The 25,219-nt window shown below is 33.7% G+C and overlaps 1 protein-coding gene across 3 annotated transcripts in view; it reads right to left on the reverse strand.

Annotated features, from left to right (window-relative positions):
- Positions 1–25,219, reverse strand: part of TOGARAM1 (TOG array regulator of axonemal microtubules 1) — a 77,465-nt gene that overhangs the window by 37,483 nt on the left and 14,763 nt on the right. The window contains exons 3-9 of one of the 3 annotated variants that reach the window (XM_017670256.3): positions 23,572–23,706; positions 19,864–19,941; positions 18,343–18,605; positions 16,563–16,795; positions 13,981–14,081; positions 10,415–10,567; positions 647–742 (exon numbers count right to left, since the gene is read on the reverse strand). In XM_017670256.3, coding sequence (XP_017525745.3) covers positions 647–742; positions 10,415–10,567; positions 13,981–14,081; positions 16,563–16,795; positions 18,343–18,605; positions 19,864–19,941; positions 23,572–23,706 — 1,059 coding nt within the window. Of the gene's footprint in view, positions 1–646; positions 743–10,414; positions 10,568–13,980; positions 14,082–16,562; positions 16,796–18,342; positions 18,606–19,647; positions 19,942–23,571; positions 23,707–25,219 lie in introns of all 3 variants that reach the window. The other 2 variants (XM_017670255.3, XM_017670257.3) reach the window with 2 other exon arrangements.

A 25,219-nucleotide genomic window follows, 5' to 3' on the forward strand; every position in this document is an offset into this window, starting at 1 on the left:
CTATTTACCAAAAATAAAATTATATCCTCAATGTCTATCATCACATTCAGTTTTTAAATTAAAAAAGGAACTAGTTGGGATGTGTTAATTAACTCGGGGGAATCCTTTTACAATGTATATGGATTAAAAATTATCACACTGTACACTTTAAATTATCTTAAAATTTTGTCAATATACCTCAATAAAACTGAAAAACCCAAATTAGTTTAAAATAATTTTTGCAAATATGTTGTTCAAAGGTCCCCTCTCCTAACCATCCCCTAAAATCTGTAATGCGTGCTAATTCTGATGGCTAGATTTTGTATAGGAGATCATAATATTATATTTATGCTGATTAAACTAATACAGATACCATTTGAATTTAAACTATAGTAAAACTGTCTTAGCGATCCTTAAAGTGTCTTTAGAAGTACCTAAATTGCAGCTGTCACATAATACATCTCTCTGAAAATTACTGACATGAATTTACTGTAGTTTTGTTACAGGGTATAAATGTGAAGTTAGGTATTCACTTCTGTCTTTCAACTCAATAATTTTTTAAAGATAGGGTTTTATTCAACATTTAAGTCACACTATTCTTTATTGATATGCTTTGCTTATGTGTGAAGAACACATATAATTCAAAAGCTAAATAACTTTGAAATACCTTTTCCAACAACTACTACTGAGTCTTCTGATAAAGTATGTGTACATGTGAAGTCAAAACTGGAAATCTGCTGTGAATTTGATGACACTGTAAATCCTGAAAAAAGAAACAAACAAACCCAAATTTAAAAATACTAACTTATATGGTATTTTAGGATATTGTAATGTGGTCTTTTAAAAATTTATTTAATATAATGAATTTATAATTTATTCACAAGTTCATTGTTCAATAAATATTTATCACTAAAATACCTAGATGGACTAGGCACTAAAGAGAAAAGAAACCCTCCTTCCCTTAAGGACTTTATGCATGACAGGGTTAAGAGGGAAACATATACAAGAGAATAATCACTGCATGATAATTGAAAGACAAAAGGATAACCACGAAGGAAAGCCTCTAACCCCTGAAAACAGATCAAGTCAATCTTACAGCAATCTGTATTTTTCTAGGTTAATTTTACTTCATTTTGTGATTATTTAATTATTTTCTCTCTTACTTGGCTATAAATTCTATGGGGATAGGACCTTTGTCTAGTTTTGATTATCATTCTTATGTACAGCCTCTTAGTATGGCACATAGTACTTATTCAATAAATATGTAAGATGAATATTACAAGGAAGAAAAATGAATAGCAAAATAAAATTTAGAGCCAACTAACAGACACATCAGGTAGCCCCAAAAGGTGTTCAGTGACAAAGGGAAGCAGATACCAGTAAATGGAAAAATTTGCTCAACAATAGTCCACAAACATAAAAATCTATACCTAAACTATGAAGAGATGATTGAATAATTAGAAATATATAAAGGACATGTTATCTTCAAGTAATTGAACTGCATTTATCATACAAGCTGACAAAACTAATCACTTTTAATGTTACTTTTACTTTTTAAACCATATTTTCTTCTAAAGAAATATTGAAAAATATCACTTATTAAGTCTCAATTGTAAAATATGAATGCTTAAAAATATGCTTAAAAGATTCTTCACATATAAATTGGCCTTATATAACCCCTTTCGCTACTTCTGTCCAATTTATTCAAATAGAGAAAGAGAAAATATTAACATACGGAATCCAGTTTGCTAATACTCCAAGCATCCATCATTAAACACTTTCTCAAGCCATTAATTGCGGCTCTAGGTTATTATCCTAGAAAATAAGCAGGCTCAAAGGAACAAGCATCAGAGAGGAATGAGAAGAAAAAAAGGTGATTCTGAGAGCTAATCATAAAAAAAAATCTGAGGTTTCTTGCAAAATGAATACAATGAATTCTCACTGCCAGTATTTCTACTCGTCTTATTTTTTTAATATACATTGTATATTTTTATTAAAGTATCATTGATACACAATCTCTTTTTTTTGGTATAATTAATCTACAATTACATGAGGAACATTATGTTTACTAGACTCCACCCATCACCAAGTCCCCACAACAAACCCAATTACAGTCACTGTCCATCAGCATAGTAAGATGCTGTAGAATCACTGCTTGCCTTCTCTGTGTTGCACAGCCCTCCTGGAGCCCCTCCCTACATTATACATGCTATTTGTAATAACCCCTTTCTTTTACCTCCCCCTTACCCTCCCTTCTCACCCATCCTCCCCAGTCCCTTTCCCTTTGGTAACTGTTAGTCCATTCTTGGGTTCTGTGTTTCTGCTGTTGTTTTGTTCCTTCAGTTTTTTCTTTGTTCTTACACTCCACATGAGTGAAATCATTTGGTACTTCTCTTTCTCTGCCTGGCTTATTTCACTGAGCATAATACCCTCTAGCTTCATCCATGTTGTTGCAAATTGTAGGATTTGTTTTCTTATTGGCTCAATAATATTCCATTGTGTATATGTACCACATCTTCTTTATACATTCATCTACTGATGGACACTTAGGTTGCTTCCATTTCTTGGCTACTGTAAATAGTGCTGCGATGAACATAGGGGTGCATATATCTTTTTGAAACTGGGATGCTGCATTCTTAGGTTAAATTCCTAGAAGTGGAATTCCTGGATCAAATGGTATTTCTATTTTGAGCTTTACGAGGACCTCCACACTGCTTTCCACAATGGTTGACCTAGTTTACATTCCCACCAGCAGTGGCGGAGGGTTCCCGTTTCCCCACAATCTAGCCAACATTTGTTGTTGTTTGTCTTTTGGATGGTGGCAATCCTTACTGGTATGAGGTGATATCTCACTGTGGTTTTAATTTGCATTTCTTTGATGACTAGCGATGTGGAGCATCTTTTCATGTGTCTGTTGGCTATCTGAATTTCGTCTTTGGAGAACTGCCTGTTTAGCTCCTCTGCCCATTTTTTAATTGGATTTTTTGCTTTTTGTTTGTTGAGGTGCGTGAACTCTTTAAATATTTTGGATGTCAACCCTTTAATCAGATCAGTCATTTATGAATATATTCTCCCATACTGTATGATGCCTTTTTATTCTCTTGGTGGTGTCGTTTGCTGTACACAAGCTTTTTAGCTTGATAGAGTCCCACTTGTTCATTTTTGCTTTTGTTTCCCTAGCCCGGGGAGATATGTTCATGAAGAAGTCACTCATGTTTATGTCCAAGAGATTTTTGCCTATGTTTTTTTCTAAGAGTTTTATGGTTTCATGACTTACTTTTAGGTCTTTGATCCATTTTGAATTTACTTTTGTGTATGGGGTTATACAATGATCCAGTTTCATTCTCTTACATGTAGCTGTCCAGTTTTGCCAACACCAGCTGTTGAAGAGGCTGTCATTTCTCCATTGTATGTCCATGGCTCCTTTATCATACATTAATTGACCATGTATGTTTGGATTAATATCTGAACTCTCTATTATGTTCCACTGGTCTGTGGCTCTGTTCTTGTGCCAGTACCAAATTGTCTTGATTACTGTGGCTTTGTAGTACAGCATGAAGTTGGGAAATGAGATGCCCCTTGCTTTATTCTTCCTTCTCAGGATTGCTTTGGCTATTCGAGGTCCTTTATGGTTCCACATGAATTTCAAAACTATTTGTTCCAGTTTGTTGAACAATGTTGTTGGTATTTTGATAGGCATTGCATTGAATCTGTAGATTGCTTTAGGCAGGATGGCCATTTTGACATTAATCCTTCCTAGCCAAGAGCATGGAATGAGTTTCCATTTGTTAGTGTCCTCTTTAATTTCTCTTAAGAGTGTCTTGTAGTTTTCAGGGTATAAGTCTTTCACTTCCTTGGTTAGGTTTATTCCTAGGTATTTTATTCTTTTTGATGCAATTGTGAATGGAATTGTTTTCCTGGTTTCTCTTTCTGTTAATTCATCCTTAGTGTATAGGAAAGTAACAGAGTTCTGTGTATTAATTTTGTATCATGCAACTTTGCTTAATTCAGATATCAGTTCTAGTAGTTTTAGTGTGGAGTTTTTAGGGTTTTTTATGTACAATATCATGTCATCTGCAAATAGTGACAGTTTGACTTCTTCTTTACTGATCTTGATTCCTTATATTTCTTTGTTTTACCTAATTGCCATGGTTAGGACCTACAGTACAATGTTGAATAACAGTGGGGAGAGTGGGCATCCGTGTTGTTCCTGAACTTAGAGGAAATGCTTTCAACTCCTCGCTGTTCGGTAAGATGTTGGCTGTGGGTTTTTCATATATGGCCTTTTTATGTTGAGGTACTTGCCCTCTATACCCATTTTGCTGAGAGTTTTTATCATGAATGGATGTTGAATTTTGTCGAATGCTTTTTCAGCATCTATGGAAATGATCATGTGATTTTTGTCCTTTTTGTTGATGTGGTGGATGATGTTGATGGATTTTTGAATGTTGTACCATCCTTGCATCCCTGGGATGAATCCCACTTGGTCACAGGGTATGATCCTCTTGATGTATTTTTGAATTCGGTTTGCTAATATTTTGTTGAGTATTTTTGCATCTATGTTCATCAGGGATATTGGCCTGTAATTTTTTTTTTTTTTTGGTGGGGTCTTTGCCTGGTTTTGGTATTAGGGTGATGTTGGCTTCATAGAATGAGTCCGGAAGTATTCCCTCTTCTTCTATTTTTTGGAAAACTTTAACGAGAATGGGTATTATGTCTTCTCTGTATGTCTGATAAAATTCACCAGTGAATCCATATGGCACAGGGATTTTGTTCTTGGGTAGTGTTTTGATTACCGATTCAATTTCTTTGCTGGTAATTGGGAGATTTTCTGTTTCTTCCTTGGTCAGTCTTGGAAGGCTGTATTTTTCTAGGAAGTTGTCAATTTCTTCTAGGTTTTGCAGCTTGTTAGCATATTGATTTTTGTAGTATTCTCTAATAATTTTTTGTATTTCTGTGGGGTCTGTCGTGATTTTTCCTTTCTCACTTCTGATTCTGTTGATGTGTGTAGATTCTCTTTTTCTCTTAATAAGTCATTGTAGAGGTTCATCTGTTTTTTAAATTTTTTTCTTAAAGAGCCAGCTCTTGGTTTCATTGATCTTTTCTATTGTTTTACTTTTCTCAATTTTATTTATTTAGGTTCTAATATTTATTATGTCCCTCCTTCTGCTGACTTTGGGCCACATTTGTTCTTCTTTTTCCAGCTTCAATAATTGTGACTTTACTCATTTGGGAATGTTCTTCCTTCCTTAGTTAGGCCTGGATTGCTATATACTTTCCTCTTAGAACTGCCTTTGCTCTGTCCCACAGAAGTTGGGGCTTTATGCTGTCGATGTCATTTGTCTCCATATATTGCTTGATCTCTGTTTTACTTTGATCATTGATCCATTTATAATTTAGGAGCATGTTGTTAAGCCTCCATGTGTTTGTGAGACTTTTCGTTTTCTTTTTAAAATTTCTGGTTTTATGTCTTTATGGTCTGAGAAGTTGGCTGGTAGAATTTCAATCTTTTTGAATTTATTGAGGCTCTTTTTGTGGCCTAGTATGTGGTCTATTCTGGAGAATGTTCCATGTGCACTTGAGAAGAATGTGTATCCTGCTGCTTTTGGGCATAGAGTTCTGTAGATGTCTGTTAAGTCCATCTGTTCTAGTGTGTTGTTCAGTGCCTCTGTGTCCTTACTTATTTTCTGTCAGGTGGATCTGTCCTTTGGAGTGAGTGGAGTGTTGAAGTCTCCTAGAATGAATGCATTGCATTCTATTTCCTCCTTTAATTCTGTTAGTATTTGTTTCACATATGTTGGTGCTCCTGTATTGGGTGCATATTATTTATAATGGTTATATCCTCTTGTTGGGCTGACCCCTTTATCATTATGTAATGTCCTTCTTTATCTCTTGTTACTTTCTTTGTTTTGAAGTCTATTTTGTCTGATACCAGTACTACTACACCTCCTTTTTTCTCCCTATTGTTTGCAGGAAATATCTTTTTCCATCCGTTGACTTTTAGTCTGTGTATGTTTTTGGGTTTGAAGTGAGTCTCTTGTAAGCAGCATATAGTTGGTTTTGTTTTTTTATCCATTTTGTTACTCTTCTTTTGATTTGTGCATTCAGTCTGTTTACAGTTAGGGTGATTATTGAAAGATATATACTTATTGCCATTGCAGGCTTTAGATTTGTGGTTACCAAAGGTTCAAGGTTAGCTTCTTTACTATCTAACTGTCTAACTTAACTAGCTTATTAAGTGTTTTAAGCACAGTCTGATGATTCTTTGTCTCCTTTCTTATTCCTTCTCCCCCTTTTTTTATATGTTAGGTGTTTTATTCTGTGTTCTTTTGTGTTTCCTTTGACTGCTTTTGTGAGTAGTTGATTTTATTTTTTGCCTTTAGTTAGTATTTGGTTGGTCTGCTTTCTTTGCTGTGATTTTGTTTTCTCTGGTGGCCTCTATTTAGCCTTAGCAGTGCTTCCATCTAGAGCAGTCCCTCTAAAATACACCTAGAGGTGTTTTGTGGGAGGCAAATTACTTCAACTTTTGCTTGTTTAATCCCTCCTTCATATTTAAATGATAATCATGCTGGATACAGTATTCTTGGTTCAAGGCCCTTCTGTTTCATTGCATTAAATATATCATGCCATTCTCTTCTGGCCTGTAAGGTTTCTGTTGAGAAGTCTGATGATAGCCTAATGGGTTTTCTTTTGTAGGTGACCTTTTTTCTCTGTCTGGCTGCCTTTAATACTCTGTCCTTGTCTTTGATCTTTGCCATTTTAATTATTATATGTCTTGGTGGTGTCGTCCTTGGGTCCCTTGTGTTGGGAGTTCTGTGGGCTTCCATGGTCTGAGAGACTATTTCCTCACCCAGTTTGGGGAAGTTTTCAGCAATTATTTCATCAAACACACTTTCTATCCATTTTTGTCTCTCTTCTTCTTCTGGTACCCCTAAAATGAGAATATTGTTCTGTTTGGTTTGGTCACACAGTTCTCTTAATGTTTTTTCATTCCTGGAGATCCTTTTATAGCTCTGTGCCTCAGCTTCTCTGTGTTCCTGTTCTCTGATTTCTATTCCACTAATGGCCTCTTGCACCTCATCCAGTCTGTTCTTAAGTCCTTTCAGAGATTATTGTATTTCTGTATTCTCCCTCACAAATTTATCCGTTAACTCTTGCATATTTCTCTGCAAATCCATCAGCATGGTTATGACCTTTATTTTGAATTATTTTAATTATTTTTTGGGGAGATTGGTTAAGTCTATTTCCCTAGGCCCTCTCTCAGGGGTTGTCTGGGTTATTCTGAACTGGACCAAATTCTTCTGCCTTTTCATGGTGATAGAGGTAGCTGTAGGCAGGTAGCGTGTGTGTCACCTGGGAAAACAAAGCCCTTTCCTGCTTGCTGGTTGCCTTGTCCTTCTTTGCTGCCTGTGTTGCTTACCCACACTCCTGGAACAGCCTCCAGGTTAATCCCCTAAGCTGCTGTGGGCTGGGTATCCAGCAGGGTAGCGCAGAGACCTGCGGGGAGTGGCAGGCGTGCCGGGTGTGCTCTCCTGTGAGAGCGGCGCCCCTGCCGGACAGCTGTGCACTGGTGGCAGATTTTGAGTCTGGCCCGGGCAGCTGTGTGCTGGGAGGAGACCCTGGGCAGCTGCTGGGGTGCAGCCACTCCCGGGCCCCTCTGCTGCTGCTGCCACCGGCTCATGTGGGCCGTTCCTAGGCCCCTCTTGGGCCTACACTGCCAGCATGCATGGCCCATCTACCCCTACTGGGTCAGTGTGTCGGGGTCTATGCCAGCTGGCAGAACAACTGGCAGGCTGCTTATGGCCGTGAGGGGCTTCAGAGCTGCACTGCCACCCAGGGGCTTAGGTCGCCTAGAGCTCCCCGGATTCCCAGCTGCTGGGCTGAGTATGCCAGGATGATTTCGTCCAGCTGTGAGGTCCCTGTCCCTTTATGACTTTCAAAAAGCACTCTCTTTTCTTTTGTGCCAGGGGAGCCAGTTGAGGTGACCTGCTTGCAGGTTTTGCTTTTCCGTTTCTCTAATATCCAGCACACCGTGCACCATGTGTCTGCGCTCCTGGTGCGTATTACTGGAGCTGGTTGTTTAGCAGTCCTGGGCTCCCTCTCCCTCCCTGCTCCGACTTCTTTCTTCCCACTGGGGAGCTGGGTTGGGGTGGCGCTTGGGTCCGAATGGGCCGTGGCTTATATCTTACCCCCTTCGTGTGATGTTGAGTTCTCACAGATGTAGATGTAGCCTCGCTGTTGTACTGTATCCACTGGTCTCTCTTTTAGGAATAGTTGTATTTGTTGTATTTTCAAAAATATATATTTTTTGGGAGGAGATTTCTGCTGAACTACTCATGCCGCCATCTTGGCTACTGCCTGGAAGTCTTTTTATTTTAATCCCTTCAACATTGCACTCAATATTTACTTTGACCAATTATCTAAGGACATATTTTTGAGTGAGTGTTCTCAGGGCTACACTATAAGTTTTGGTTAGCTCACCATCACTCTTTTAAAATAACACACTGAACATCATTATATACAAAGCATAATAGGGATATAAAGATGACAGTGTCTTAAAGTAATTTATATTACTGCAGACCAGAAAAGTGAGGAGTAGTATGGATTTGTCTAAGAAATGATTTTAAAGCCAGTAAAGAAAGTTTTTCTATGAAAATGGCTTTTAAGCCAGTATTAAAAAAGCAGACATGATCTGGATACAATAAGACTGAGATAGGACATCTAGGCAGACTGTACATGCAAACTAACAAAACTTCTAGTACTAAGAATGCTGGCACATATGGTAGAAAAAGATGTACAGTTAGAAGAAATGCAAGGAAGTTAAGCTGAGGCAAGACTACTAAGGATTTTAAAAATTATGCTACAGAGTAGGAAATTTATTCTGTAGGAAATAGGGAACCACTCAAGGTTTTGAGTATGGAAGAGATAATGAATGTACTTTAGAAAAATAATTCTGGAATAGCATGCACCCTAGTTAAAAAGGGACGAAAATAAGAGGTAAGATGTCTAATCAAAAAGCTACTGTAATTGTCCATGGAAGACGTAATGAAGGTCCAAATTAAACTGAGAGAAACTGGTAGGATGAGTCACTGTCTGAACGGGGAGGGTGAGTAGAAGTCTCCATAACTGGGAAAATTGTAGTACTACTGATACAAATGAGTAACAAAAGAAGAGCAGTAGGTCTGGAAAAGAAAGTATGTTTGGTTTTTGAACATATTTATTCATGTTGACCAGAGAGATCTAGCAGGCATTTGGGTTAGAGTTGTAAGTGTGAGTGTGAAATAATTGTTTGGAGTAGAAATACCTGCTGGTCAAGAGATATTAGTATTTTTATGACTCTGCTGTCAACAAAAGGATGCCACTAGTAGTAAATGAACACATTCAGCAATTATTTAAAAACAATTCAAAAAGAAAAGAAAATTAAAAAACAATATGTTAGGGTATCAGTTACTTTTAGGAAGAAAAGTATTTTTTCGATTTCATTTTCTTAAATGAGAAAATATGTAAGTAAATACGACAAACCCTGACAGTCTCCTTTGTAAAAACAAAGGAAAACTGATTGCTTCCACAAAACAGATATTGAATTACACCATGAATCACATAAATTCTGAGAAATTTACAAAAAAAATTCAAATCAAGTTTCCTATTACTCAATGTATTTCCACAAAAAATATGCGTGTACTAAAATGCCTCATTGCCTGCATATATATGACTTCAAATGGTCAGCAAGAACAAAAATTTATTATTATTACAACCAAAGTTGCTATACATAAGGAAGTGACAACTCCTTACACTTACTGATGGATTAAATGCTTAAATACAGGTGACTTCGAATTATTTTATTTAAATATGCCCTTCAAAATCACTACTTCTTTACCCTAGAAGAAATTTTTAAAATGCAATTTTAACACGATTTCTGAAAAAAATGGACAGAGCAGTCACATAGGTGTTACTTGCTATACTAAGTAAAAACAAAAAAAAACAAAAAAAAAGCAAAGGTGGTTTCCCATGTTCTACCACAGGAAAATGATGTTCCTGTTTTCACAATTTTACTCCATGATTACATCCTATGTAGGCCTGTGGGAGCCATTAACTCACATGATTTCTCCACCTTATTTTAGTACTAAAATGTTTTATAAAAAATGTGCATGTATGCTGGTGGGGGATAGAGTCAGCAGAGATTCCGTAGTCCTAAACCTCTTGTGCAGTCACTTTTCTGCACTGGGTCCCGAGGAAAGCCCATTAAACCATTTCATAAACCTATGTGTTCCCCTATTCAGCAAAATTATTTAAGCAATAACACATCAGCAGCAGGATAGGAAAAAAACTCTCAAAACTGAGAAATCTCAGTTAATTTTTCTTTCTGGCATGTTTATGGAAGATTCTGATTTAGAGACATTCAGTCTTAAAAATTAACATCATGAAATTTACTAACCTTTTGTATGCTTACAATGTCTTGGGTGTTCCTTATTTTGTATTTTTAAAACACTAGGTGAAATGTCATGTGACCTATCATCTTCAAAATCACCACATCCAAACCCATAGTTCATACGTTGACCGATTATGCTTACACTGGATGTTGTAGTCCCTATAAAATAAAATACACAAAATATTTATTTTAATGATTTAGTTAATATTATAGGTACATATCTCCCCACTAAATTTATGTTGCCTTCAGCCTTTCAAAAATGTCAGTAACATAATATTAAAAATTATAACACTATAGTAGCTTTATATCTTAGATTTTATACTTTCTACTTTACTAGCAGATAATAAGAACATTTATTATAAGCTACACTACAACATTTTATAAAACAGGCTTTAACATTACAATGAAATACAAAATTCCATGTTTGAATGACATTAATAATATAGTTGAGGACTATGATAGGCATTGGATGCTTAAAAGACATTTTAAATTTTAAAGCAAAAAAGAAAAATTTTAAATATAGATTTAAAACTGTATCTTGAGAGATGCCTGAGCAAGACACTTAACCTTATTTGTAAAATAGGGATAATAGTAGTACCTCTTCCAGCTTTGTTATGAGGATTCACATAAAGGTGCATAGCATCTAGCATATTGTAAATACCAAAATGTTATATTTGTAATTAAAAATAGAGTAAATCAAAACTTTGAATGCAGGCTTCCTTTTAACAATACCAAAAATTTTAACCTGCATTTGAATATTTAAACTGACCACCATATACTAATATTTTATAGCTGTGAAAACCACAAAATATCTACTAAATGGAAAATCCTAAACTATATATATACATATATATATATATATATGTATATATACATATATATATTTATTTATTTGTGTCACTATCTGTTTTTATATAAACCATTAAGTAGTAATAAAATACAGTGTTTTTAATATTGTTGTGGGTATTTTAGTAAAAACAGGATGGTGGAGAGAGGAGGTTGCTGGTGGCAGCTGGGCCAGAGAGACTGTAGAGAGAAGAGAACTAAATTCATAGAAAAATAATTTTAAAAACTAGTATAAAATGATAGAGACCTCCTAGAATAACAGGGATATCTTTCTAAATTCTTAGTCTTGATAGTTAATTCATAAAGTAAGCCTCATAAAGATACTACCTTTGGGTGGAAATGCTTTCTATTAACAAGTGTTAAGAATCTAATGTTGCAAAAAAAACTTTCTATAATATAATTTAGGACATTTAGCACAATATTTACTGGAAATGCTGTTATAAAGACTATTTGGATTTATAGTTTCTACATTATTCTGAACATTATCATTTTTATGTTTTACCAATTTAACAATAAACTTGTAGGCATCACTTGCTTACTGAAAACAAACTCTATCCCACTTAAAACAAAAAAATGTAAACCCAAGTTTATAAAATCCTAAGCCATTAGCAAATTTTACATTTTGGAGGCATATTAAATGTAACCAGAATATCTTGCAGTGAATTCAGTAATAGTGTTTCCAAAATGTGATCTTGGAAATACATTAACAACTTGTTAAAAATACAAATTTCTAACCCAGAAGACTGATTCATTAGGTATGAGGTGAAGCTGTAGTATCTATATGTTACACGCATTCCTGGTGATTCTTAGGATTAGGCAAGTTTTTGGAAACACTGAATATTCAACAAGTTTGGGAAACAATGAATATTGCAAATATTGTAAGACTTATCACATTACTAAAACTTAAATGACTCACAAGTTCATACAACTAGGGTCAGAGGGAAACTCAGATCTAGGTTTTCTAAATCTACTCTTTTCTAATTCCAAAGATATTCTCCCAAAAAAGGAATCCATTTTTAAAAACTAGACACAATCTAGCAAAAACATGTCTCTCCAAACATAAATATTTGTTAAGTTATAATTTATTGGGGTGACTAGCTTTAGAAAAGGCTTATAACATAAGTTTGTGTGTTACGTTTTTTTGTGTCTTCCTCTTTAGGGGAACAAATACTTACCAAGTGCCAATTATGAACTAACTCCTTTATACATGTTATATACTTAAATCTTCACCATCCTTTCAAGGTTTATATTATCAGATGAGGGAACTAAGGTTCAAAGCAGTGAAGCAACCTGCACAGCTCATGAATATAGTTATTAAATATCAAATTGGGATTCCAGTTGGGGTCTTTTAGACACCAACACACATATACACTGTTTCCCTGTGCCAAGTAGAGTTAACTATCTTTTTGTTGAAAACTAGCTTTGTGGAAGTCAGTACACCAGGCACACATGGTTGAGTTGGGCATTCATTATTATGATAGGCACTTGGTTGGTAATCAAGAGGTAAATAATCTCTGGGGATCAATTTGAGAGTCCAAAAAAATAAAATAATTGCAATACCATTATAAAGATGTCAATGCAAAATATATACCGATATCACAAAAGAGGTAATGATCAATTTTGCTTGTGACCTGGGGAAGGCTTTTCAGAGGAAGCAACTGAGCTATTTTCACAGCTGAATGGTGTGAGGTGTGGAATACAGATTTCATCCAAAAGAAATAGTATGTGCAACTGCAAAGAGATAGGAAATGGTACCAAAGGTGGTCTGATTTAAATAGACCACAAGATACAAAGAGGGAAGTGAAAAATGAGACTGGAAAGGTAGGCAGGGGCCAGATCATGGAAGAATACCCTGAATAAACTGAGGTTGGGCAATACAGTCAGATCTGCATTGTGGGAAAAGAACTAGTAACTGAAACTGAAGCTGAAGAGAAATCTTACGAGGCTTAGTGGGTAAGAAATGAGTAAGAGTGATACGATACACAAGGATTAAAAAGAGGAACTCAAATTAGTACTTATTTAGGAGCAAGAAATTAAAAATCTTTGCAAATAATTAGATACATACATAGCTTTATAGGAAGATAATTATGATGTAAGGTTAAGTAGCCTTAAAGTTGTTAGTTTTACACTGAGATCGTATGAAAGTAAATATCATTTCCTAATGTGTTATAATTCATTCATAATTTAATAGTTTTACCAATCATAAAGAATCATATACAATTCCCATCCCATAAATCAGAATCCAAATATTTTTCTAATTGATTACTAATAACTAATCCATTTTTGAAAAGAGATGTTTTGGTTTAGAGACTTCCAGGTTAGTTCACAAAATTTTTTACACAAGATACACATGAACTTAACTACTAGTTAAATACTGTTTTTAAAAGAAATTGTCTTTTGTGATGCCCAGTGGTTATTAAACTATGTTGCACTAGAATCACCTGAAGAGCTTTCAAAAACTGATGGGCAGGTCACATTCCATTTATCAACTAAATCAAAATGTTGGGTGTGGGAACATGGCATATAAAAGGGATCAATTATTCAGGTAAATATTTTTTCTTCCAAGAATAATAGAGAATATATTCTTGTCAAAATGGCCTTTTAAGGACTTAAAAAGATGATTAATTTGTCTTAATTGGTAACTACAAAATTCTCAATCTGAAATGCATTACTTTTGACATCATTTAAAAATTATACTTTCTATAAATATAACAGTTATAGAATACCTGTAATGAGGCTTTGTTCAGCTATCTGAGAGTTTTTATTCTTTGCAGAACAAAGTCTTGTTGGACAATGTTTTGATCCAAATGTTGGAAATATTTCTGTCCTATAAGGAAACAAAGCAATTTCAATAAACATTTGAGGTCTAGAGCTTTTCAAAACTCTTACATCAAACATTCTCTATACTTTTTATCAACTCACTAAACTTAGATAATAAGGCAGCAGCAAGTATGAAAAACTATGGCTGAGAACTTTTTATTGGTATTCCTAATTCACCTTTGAACTTCCAAACTTTTTAACATACAGTCAGTTCTTAATTATTCATGAGAGGATTGCCAAAGGAAATGAAGACTCTCCAGCTTGTACTGTATAATCTTTTGTGGGTTTAAAAAAAAAGATCCAAAAACAGTCCATTCTGAAACTAAATCAAATGATTCATAATTATCTAATATACGTCCTGCCCTCATAAATAGTAACATAAAAATAGAGATTTAACTATTTTATAAATAAAAGGTAAGCAACAAGTGAGTTTAACAAATGTTGCTATCTTCTTCGACAATTCTTTGCTGTACTTCCCTGACATTATAAAGGCCTACAGGCTTTGTTTCACAAAGAAAGCAAACTGAAGAATGTTAAATCTGAACATTTAGGAACTGTTTTAACTTGCTGAGTGATGTAACATCAATAAGTCAGTGATGGATATTATAAAGAAGAGATTTTACAAAGGAGTACAATTCTTAGCAGCAGGAACTTATTTGTTAATTGGTCTAGTGATAAATCAATGTTAAATATTTTAAAAGAGTAATTTCACTACAAGAGATAGATGATAGTCAATTTACACTTAAACTGAGTGCATTTGATTTGGGTGAAAGAAAATCCTTCAGTCTCTGGAAGAGAAGTTCTCAACAATTTTTCATCCCCAGTCCACTTAAGGGTAAATGAAAGCCCTGCACAAAATAGTGGCTTTCTCTGATTCTGATTCTTAAGGCAGGATGAAAGCTGGTTGAGAATAATTGCTCTAAAGCTATTAAACTTAAAGGTAGAAATACTAAACTCATTAAAGCTCATATATGAGGGTATACTGAACTCCATTCTCACAGAGTTTAGTATCTGAAGAGAAAAACTCCATGAGATAATACAGGGAATACTGAATTCTAAGTGTTAAAATATAAAATCAACTTTCTACCCAACTAGGTTCCAAATTATAGGAACTTGCAACTGTAGGATTATATAACATAAAACTTCACATTCATGGAAGCTAAGGGAAGGACTTCAGGCCTAAAAGGTAAATACATGTATTTTAATTGTCTGTTAATGTAAACAGTTACTTCACCAGTCCACACATCCATTTCAAATTCATTTTGTAAATATATTGATTATTCTAGGAAATTACAACAGAAGAATTTCCAGTAAGAGAACATTTCAAACTGAAAAATAAGTTGCTATATAAATATAAAAATATGGAGGAAATAATAGGATGAGACAAACCTCTCACAGGACACAAAAATCCAGTTTAATTTTATGAACCACTGAAATAAAACACCCTTTTCCATTAAAGCTTCTAGAACACCATCTCTTCTTTGATTATGCAATCTCTACGCATTACTAGAGGTTCCAGTTCATTTTAGTGAAAATAATTTAAACTAAATTTAATCTTAAATATTTAATTTTTAGTAGTTGTATATAAACATAGTTTAGGATAAAATCAAAGGGAAATACAATTTAAAAAACTGACAAATTTTAACAAGGATGTGAAACAACTGGAACTCACACATTGCTTGTAGGAGTATAAAAGTATACACGCTATTTAGTAATATTTAAAAAGTAGAAAACTATTTAGCAATTATTTAAAAAGTGAAATGTACATCTATGCTACTATGACCTAGCAATTCTACTCTTAGGTTCTGTCTAAAATAAGGAAGAAATTCCCTAAAATCCTAGAATAGGGTCATAGAAATTCTCAGAAATCAAGATGGGAAGACTTAAGAGGTTGTTGAGGTCATGTGGAAAAGTTTGTTGAATTTTTACAGTGAAAACATTTCTCTGTCAGTGTGGGGTAGCTGGAACTCCAATTCCAGCACTATTGTAAGGAGAATCCTTGGAGTTTGTGAACACTATATGGTGTGGAGTCCTAGGCTTCTACTAGATAACCGAATGACAAAATTCAAGTAGTCAGGTAATGGCTGGGTGGAGTTTACCCATAAATTAGAGGATATTGGTGTTGAGTTTTAAATGAAAACAGTAATATCGGCTACAGGTCAACTGCAAAAGAATCAATTATCCAGAGAAGAACTAAAGAACAAGGAGTATTAGGATAAATCTTAGATAGGCAGAAGAATAACTGGGGTTTGGGAATAGGATTTATATTAATTTAGGTGCCCTAGGTTACATCTGGTGTTGTGTTCTTTCTCCATTCCCATCCTAAACCAAAGCCAAGCAACGTAATTATCTATAAACCTTTCAGCTGTCTTTTAAATATGTTTTACTATTTCAAAAACTAGAAACTAAAGTTTTTTCAATATGATATTAGGACTTCAGACTACAAATCACAGTTGGCATTCATTTGACATGTAAGAAAATAAAATACATTATTCTCTTCCCCTGGGGAGTTGTAGAGAGAGAAGAAGTCAATGATTCTTGGCTGTAAACTCCACTTTCACTGTAAGAGCTGATGTTTGGAGAAGAAGATCGAGATGGGGAGTCCATAGTCAAGTCAAGCTTAATTGCAGAATCAGGGCTTTCAAGATCAGAAGTACTGCCACTCAGTTTGGCTCTTTTCTTAGCTGCACTATTACGAAGGGACCTAAGAGAGTTCTGCATCTAAGAAAAAATAAAAGGATTAACTTTATAAGATACTTATATTAATAAAAGTTATCCTTAGATTTTAAATTTCTAAAATTTCGAGTTCCCATCAAGCTTGCCAGTGTTAGGGTTCAAGAACAACAGATCACTGTATGTGACTTCTGAAGCCAAGTAGTTCTAGAAATGCAGAGTAGAAATCATTATTACAAATGAATATATTAAGGCTGGGAATAGAATCTTGAACTAAGGAACATTTAAATATACATTAATTGTGTTTTGTTTACATTTTGATTATGTCCATTATAATGATTGATTCAATAGTATGGCCATTTCCTAGTAATTCTTGGAAGGTTGAATATCTTAAAACAGTAGTATCCTCTTATATTTACCAATAATTATATAAAAGAAATTGGCCTTTCAATAATCCACTAAAAGAAAAAAGGGCTTTAAGTTATAGAAATAATGCAAAAATATATAGGATCAGATGAAATTTATGAGTTATGTAGGAAAATGCCTCTTCTCTAAATTTAATCCCTTTAAATTAATTCTCTTCTGCAACCAGAAATAAAATTGGAAAAAGAAAAAACAGGGACAATTTTATAAGCAGTAAGAAGTTGGAATGACTAATCCATTAAGTTCTAATTTTGATACTTTATAAGTTAATTATATATATGCTTAATGTTTAAAATGAGTATGCATTAATATTCATGTTATTGAGTAAATTATCAGTACATGATGCTTACATCTTAAAAATGTGGTTAAAATAAGACCACAAAATATCATAAAGTGTTTCAGTTTACATATTTAATGTAAAACATTTTAAACCTGATATCAGGCAGACTGAAATGATAAAAAGGAAGTATTTATGGAAAATGTGCTCTGAATCCAAAGTAATCCAGCAACCACATTCCTTCTCTGACATAATTAGTATGTACAGAGTTGCGATATTCACAATACTTTTTTATAGTATAAATGGAGTGATCTAGGATTCAAAGATGAGTATATAATATCATCTCAATTTCATAATGATAAATAAATTTTCACATATACTTAAGGGACATGCTCAAAAATTTCACCACAGCGTTGTTTCCAACAGCAGAAGACTAGAAATAAGCCAAAATTATATAAATACATTACAGACATACCAAAATAACATATTAATAGGAAAAGTACAAAATACACATAAAACATAAATGCCTCTGACGGAGGGAAAGGAACCTGAGGAGGGAACTATGTTATATTCCATTTATTTATACAGGAAACAAACATGACAAATTGTTCATTTGGGAGGGGTTAATGCATGGGTATATTGCTGTATTACTCATACTTTTAATTTAAAAAGGAAAAACATAAGCAGAGGTGAAATATTGGAAGTAACACTTTAGAGAGTTAATGGTAAATTATTCTGGGTAGTGGGATTTGGTGTGATGAATTTCCTTCCTGACTCTTTACTGTAGTTTCCATGTTTTCTATGGATAAAAAGTTCTTGATTTTTCCTTAAATAACAACTATCATATTATAAAAATGGCATTTTTGAATTATTAAAAATGGTATTTGGTTCTAACCTCTTCTTGATCCAAATCTTCATCCCTAATGTTTAATTCTGAAAGATCAATTATAAGACTATCTTTTTCACTCTTACAAATATCATCAGGCTCTTTCTTTTTGGGTCCCACTGTGCTTAAATCAGCTTTATCAGGCAAAAGGCTGATTCCTCTTGGTATGGGAGGAACAGGCCTGGTCCCATTTAGGCCTCGTCTGGAAGATGGTGATCTCACCAAGGCAGGTGTTAGTTGAACTGGAGACGATTTTTCTTGAGAATTTTCTCCTGAATGAAAAATACATATTTTACTTTTGTTTTATTTCTGAGAAGTGGAAGTTATAATCACAAGTACTTGGAATATAGTATTTTTAAATTAAAAAGACACATTATCTTTTATTAGAAATAAAGACTACTATTTAAAATGGGAAAAGATAGAAGTATCAGTGTCCCCTAACAAATATAACAATAATGAGCCACTGGAAATACTTTCATATTAAATAAACATATTATATACAAAGTTTTATTTCTATCTCCATACATATCATGATGACTAATATTTGTATGGTATAGGCCATAATAAGCTAGATGGGCTACTTTTCTGACTTAATTAAATTATAAGCAACATTTGAATGACTACTATATGTAAAGCAGTAATACTAGGCACTAAGGAGAAAAAAACTCGCAGCTTTCAATACAATATTTGATCTGGTAAGAAAGACAAATATAGAAAGAAACTAATGGAAAGGAATGAAGATTCAGTGCTAAGAGAAAGTGATAAAACTGATATACTATACAATACTGGCCTTATGGCTATAAACTGTGGTTTTGCAGGTAGTTTAAAGATGGAACATCTTACCTCAGAGTTTGGGGATAAGAAAGTATGTGGGATATAGGTGTTGCCTTTATTAGACTTCTTATATGCTAATTTCATGATTTTGGAATGGGCTATTGCTAAGAATACTTTTAAAAAATAATAGAAAAACCCTTCAAAATTATTTTAACATATACTAAACATTCAATAAACACTGAATAAATGAACACAGACATTAGTTATAGTAAATATATGAATGACATTTTATATTTGTAAAGTTAAAATTTGTTAATAGGCCCTCTGGCTATTCATATTCATGTCCATTAGAAAACACTATTATTTACCTAGTTTGATCTTTTTAACATACTGTTAAATATTTTCCTAGATATTTACTAATTCAGAGAAATAAAATGCAATTTACTGGCTTTTAAAGATCAAATGACCCTAACACCAAATTAATAATTCAAGCATACAAATACATTTGAACAAAGTATTAATTTTCACCATCATTTCTACCTGCATGGTCAGACAATTTTTGGCTAACAAGCTTTTTCTGTGGACTTGGCTTAGATAGTTCTTCAAAGCTTTTAAGAGGCCAGGAATTTGAGAAATTAATGGAATTATCTTGAGACTTCTTTGGAGATACAGTAAGAGATTTGTGCTTTGGACTAGTTCGAGGTGATGAGAGAGGACAGGATGGAAGAATGAGGCCTCCTGGACTTGGATTTATACCAGAGTATGGTGAAGTACGTTCTGTTTGACCACCAAATGTTTGCTGTGTCTTACTGCCAAAATTTAGGCTAGCATACACTGTAATAAAACAAGAGAGAATTTGTTATTTATATATACATATCTTCTAAGAGTTTACAAATTTTTTGCTTTTTCACATGCAGGTTTTTATCCCACCTGGCATTTATATTTTTGTATGGTTGTATGGTGTGAGGTTAAAATTTAACTTTTTTCTTATAGATGGTACAATTTTCTCAGTGCCATTTTTTAAACTGTCCATTCTTTCCCTTTCATGTATAAAGCTCCCATGTACATGTTTTGGTCTATTGTTAGGTGCTTTTTATTGAATCCATTCACTTATTTTGTCTATCCCTGCAGTAATGGCTGAATGTTTTATTTATCACCATGCTGATAGGATGAGCCTCTCTCTACCTCGATCTTCTTTAGAATTATCTTGGCCGTTCTTGCCCTCACTCTTGATACATTATTTCAGGATCAGCCTATCAGATTCCACAAACTATCCTGTTGGGATTTTGACTGGAATGTCACTGAATGTACAGATTAATCTACAAATAATTGCTATCTTCCTGATACTGAGTCTCCCTGTTTAAAAATATGAGATCTCCTTTCATTTATTTACGTCTTTTTTTATGTCTCTTAAAAAGCCATTTTAGTCTTCATAAAGGATGTGGAAATTTGTGTTGATTTCCAGGTACTTACAGTCTGCAGCTACTGTTGGTTTCTTCTTTAAAAACTACATTTTCTGAAAGTTTCTGAAAACTAGGAACTTTATTGCCCTTTACATTCTGGTTTTATTTTTGGCAACTTTCCTAACTTATTTAATATTTTAACAGTTTTCCATATATTCTTTTAGAAGTTCTATGTAGATAATCTAATAATCGTAATATGATAATGATGGGGACTATAATGATTATAGGGATGAGAGCTGATGTTTATTGAGTACTAACTATGTGGTTGTGGTATTCTAATTGGTGTTCCAACAATAATTTCTATGCATTAACTAGCTTAACCCTCACGATGGAGATAGATACTATTCATTCTTATTTCATACACTGAAAAAAAAAAGTAAAGAGGAATGAATAAATTGCTAAAAAACACACACTAGGAAATTGTAAAGCTGGGATATGGAACCAGGCACAATGGCTCCCAAGCCTGTGTTCTTAAGCACTACATTGTACGATGTTTTATTAGGGAATGATAATTTTTGTTTCTTCCTCTCAAATGTTATACTTTTAAATTTGAGCTAGGCCTTCTTTAGATAAGCATGACTCCAAAATTTTTAGCACTGATTTTCCCTTAAACTCCAGACTCAACATCAAAATACCACTGAATATCTTTAGAGAGACATCCCAAACTTAACATGTCCAAACCAAAACTCTTGATTTCCCACTCAAATCTGCTCCTCTAATTTTCCTCTTCTTGGTAAATGGCAGCTCTCTTCAAGTTGCTTATGCCAAGAACATTGGACTTAGCCTTGACTCCTCTCTTCTCTCAAGCTCCGTATCTAATTCATTAGCAATTTTATTGGCTCTAGATTAGCAATACAGGGTGATCACTATGTCTGAAAACTTAGGTGAATACAAAATAAATGGTTTATTCATATTACATCAGTATTCATGACAGAATGATCTGTTTCGAGGCTTTTTGGCCACCCTGTATATCAGAACCCAACCACTTTTCGTCACTTTCATTGCTTCCTCTCTAATAAAATACCTATCATCTCTCAACATTACTATTGCCATAACCTCCTAACTGGTTTGGTTTATATCCTACCCCCACTCCTGCCAAGTCTATTCTCTACATAGCAGCTCTGATCCTTTCAAAAGGTAATCAGGTCACGCTATTTCTCTAAAAAACTAGCATGCCTTCCCATAACACTCAGAATAAAATCCCAAATCTTAAAAATGCCCTACAAGGCTACATGTTATCTCCTATAATTATTCGCCCTCCCTTGCTCATTCCACAGATCTCCATGTTATTCCTCCAATAAACCAAATATGATCCTACTTCAGAGCATTTGTATTTTGTCGTTCTCTCTTCCTAGAATGCTGTTTCTCTAGATGGCTCACTCCTTCACTTCATTTAAGTTTGTGCTTAAAAGTTACCACTTCAGAGAGTCCTTAACTATTACATTCTGTCCCCTTACCCTGCCATATTTTTCTTCACACTGATTTCCATTCTTATATTTCATTTATTGTCTATCTTCTCCTCTACTAGATTTAGATCTTTAGATTCTAGAACAGTGCCAGGTTCTCAATAAATATTAGAGGGATTAGCAATTAAATGCTCAGTAGTGGTGGTAACGGAGCACTTTGGTGTTGTTCTTGACCTTAAAGTGAATTATAATATTTTACCGCTATATATTTGCTATAGATATAAATAGCTATCATTAATCAAGTTAAGAAAGTTATTCTTAGTTTATTAGTAGTTTATAACCATGCATGGATACAGAATTTTAGCTGCATCTACTGACACAATGATATGGTTTTCCTCCTCCTATTCTGTGACAAGGTTAAACCACAGGTTTTTTTTGAAAACTCCTTAGACGAAATATGTAACACACAAATTTAACAAACATATTACTAGATTTAGTTTGCTAATACTTTATTTAGTATTTTGAATTTCATGAAAGTGAGACATGACCATCATTTCTTTTCCTTTATTCACTGACCTTATCTTGTCATTGTATTAATGTTATATTCACTTCATAAAATGAACTAGGAAAACCTCTTTTCATTCTTTAAGTTTGTGTAAGAAATGATATACCTCTTCCTTGAAGGTGTGACAGAACACAAGAAAAAAACATCTGGGCCTGGGGTATTTTGTTTGTTTTCATGGGTAAAATTTCAAAGTAAAATTATTTTAGAGATTATAGGTCTATTCAGGTTTTCTATTTCTAATTGAGACAACTTTCAGAGGTTTATTATGTTATTCAAATATTCTGTATCATCTAATCCAAACTTCTTTTTCCTACTAGCATTTCTAGATTTATTACTTTTCTCCCTGTAATTATATCAAATTACAAATATACACTCATATGCATATATATACATATTTAAGAAAAGTTTGCCTTCTTAGTAAACTATTCTTTTTTCATTAAAATAACCCTCTTTAGCCCTAAAAATGTTTTTAGCTTTAGTGTGCATATTTTCCCTAATATCAGGATTTATATAACTGATTTGAGTATCTGCCTATATATCTGTTTCCATGCTTTACTTTTTCCCATTTTATTTTAATGTGTTTTAGGCATGGTTCTTAAAAATAGCATTTCAATTTTAATACATAAAATAAAATGAGATCACCTCTGTTACATAAGTAGTAAGTTCTGTCCATTTATATTTACAGTGACTATTGATACATTTGGTTTTAATTCTACCTTCTTATTTTGTGCTTTCTATTTGCTGTGTTTTCCTTTATTACGTTTTTCTTGTCTTTTATTATCTTTTCATTTTACTCCTCAACTAAGATAAAAGTCTATTTGTAAAAACCTTTTAGGGGTTCCCTTAAATTTTCCTTTAATTTTTTTGAAGATTTTCCATAAGTTTTAATTTTAAGAATTAAAATTACAACAACACCCTTTTCTTTTTTGTGATGAGTCTAATTACACAAAATAACATATGAAGCTAGATTTGGAAATCCCACATAATATTTATATGTATCATGCATATTCAAATAAACTGGAATTTAAACCTTCATCATGATGACTGTTAGTAGTTCCCAGGTACTGCATGTCAGAGTCCACACTGCCAGTTTTACCACGTATCTGTGAAAATCCAACTTGTGTACATTTCCCAGAAAGATTTTTCTGATAAGTCCCAGCAGTGCCTTTGGAAAGAAGGAGAAGAAAAACATAAAACTTAACTTTATTTCATGAATACACCTAATTTCACAAATGTTGGTGTCTTTTGTGTAGGAATAAATACAGGAGTATATGTACAATGAGCCAGACAGGTAAGAAAGGGATAACACTTGCTACAGGCAGATCTGACAGATCCAATTAGTGGTAGGTGTTAAAGGACAGAAGATAGACTAAGTGTAAGTACAGAGAAAAGTGTATTGAAAAATATGAATAAAGGCAATTTCTTCCTATACATTCTCCCCTTTTACCATGGAATGTTTCTCCAGACCTGACTTTCCTTCCTCCCAATATTTGTAGTATATACTCTACCCAAAAAGTTCTACTGCAGAACTTTTCTACTTTCTTTTTTAATATGTAAGACAGCATTCGCATGGTTTCCAAACTCATCCAGGCATATTTCCCAGATCCTTTTCCCTCTCTTACGGCTGGTTAAGGTTATTTCTGGGCAGAGGATTAAGTCTGAAGAAAAAGAGGTGACAATGACCTCTCTGGTGTTCAGTTTATTTGTTTACACAATAAGCGAATCCCTTGTAGTTCTGAGATTCTATTTTTTTTGAAAATTCTCTATGATTTCAAGCCCCTTTATCCTCTACATGCTGGACATCTTCTAAATTAATCTCACCCCTTGCTTTGGTTGTACTTTCTCCCTACCTGCAACAGTAATAGTACAGCTTCCCTCACTCACTGCCAATCACAAACTCTTTTTTCTCTTCTTTAAAGTCCAGCTCAAATCCAACCTCTTCTTAGAAGTTTTGTAAACAATTTTATATCAATGATTTTCTCCTTTCTTGAATCCCTGTGTACTTATCCAATCTAGCATTAGGTTATATGCTGTCTTATTCTCCAGTTACTTAAAAACTGTACAACTATGTAAGAGCTTCTCAGTGGTACAGAAACTATGAACCTTTTACAGATCCAAAGTTATAGTAAGAGCACAACTGGGTATATTCTTGCATTTCTTTTTCTCTATTAAATAAACATTAAACTACACAATCATTAAAACATTTCATTTTTGTATGAAATATTATGGAATTTTACTGTATAAAGATTTATAAATTGCCCAAAGATAAATATGTTTTTTTTCTAAACACTGCATCTGAATTCAGAGTGAACAAATTTCAATAACTAGTATCATTTGGATATTAAATAAATGTCAACATCTATAATGAATTCAATGTTCATCTTATAAATTATTTTCCTTTCCCAACTGGTTTTGTTTTGTCAACACATTACCATTTTTCTACCTGGGTACTAAGTCTTGAAATATTTCTCTACTCCCCTTCTTCATCTTTTATATCCAGTCATCACATATTCCTGATTATTCCTTTCTATTCCATTTATAAACAAGTGTATCATCCTAGCTTTTTCCTTAATGAAAAAATCTCCATTAGCTCTCCATAGCTTACAAATACAAGCTAAAATTTTTGAGCCTAGCACAATTGTTTCTCCATATCCCAATTATCTTTGACAATCTAAAAT

The sequence above is a fragment of the Manis javanica genome, chromosome 8 (assembly GCF_040802235.1).
Source record: "Manis javanica isolate MJ-LG chromosome 8, MJ_LKY, whole genome shotgun sequence".
Classification (NCBI taxonomy): Eukaryota; Metazoa; Chordata; class Mammalia; order Pholidota; family Manidae; genus Manis; species Manis javanica.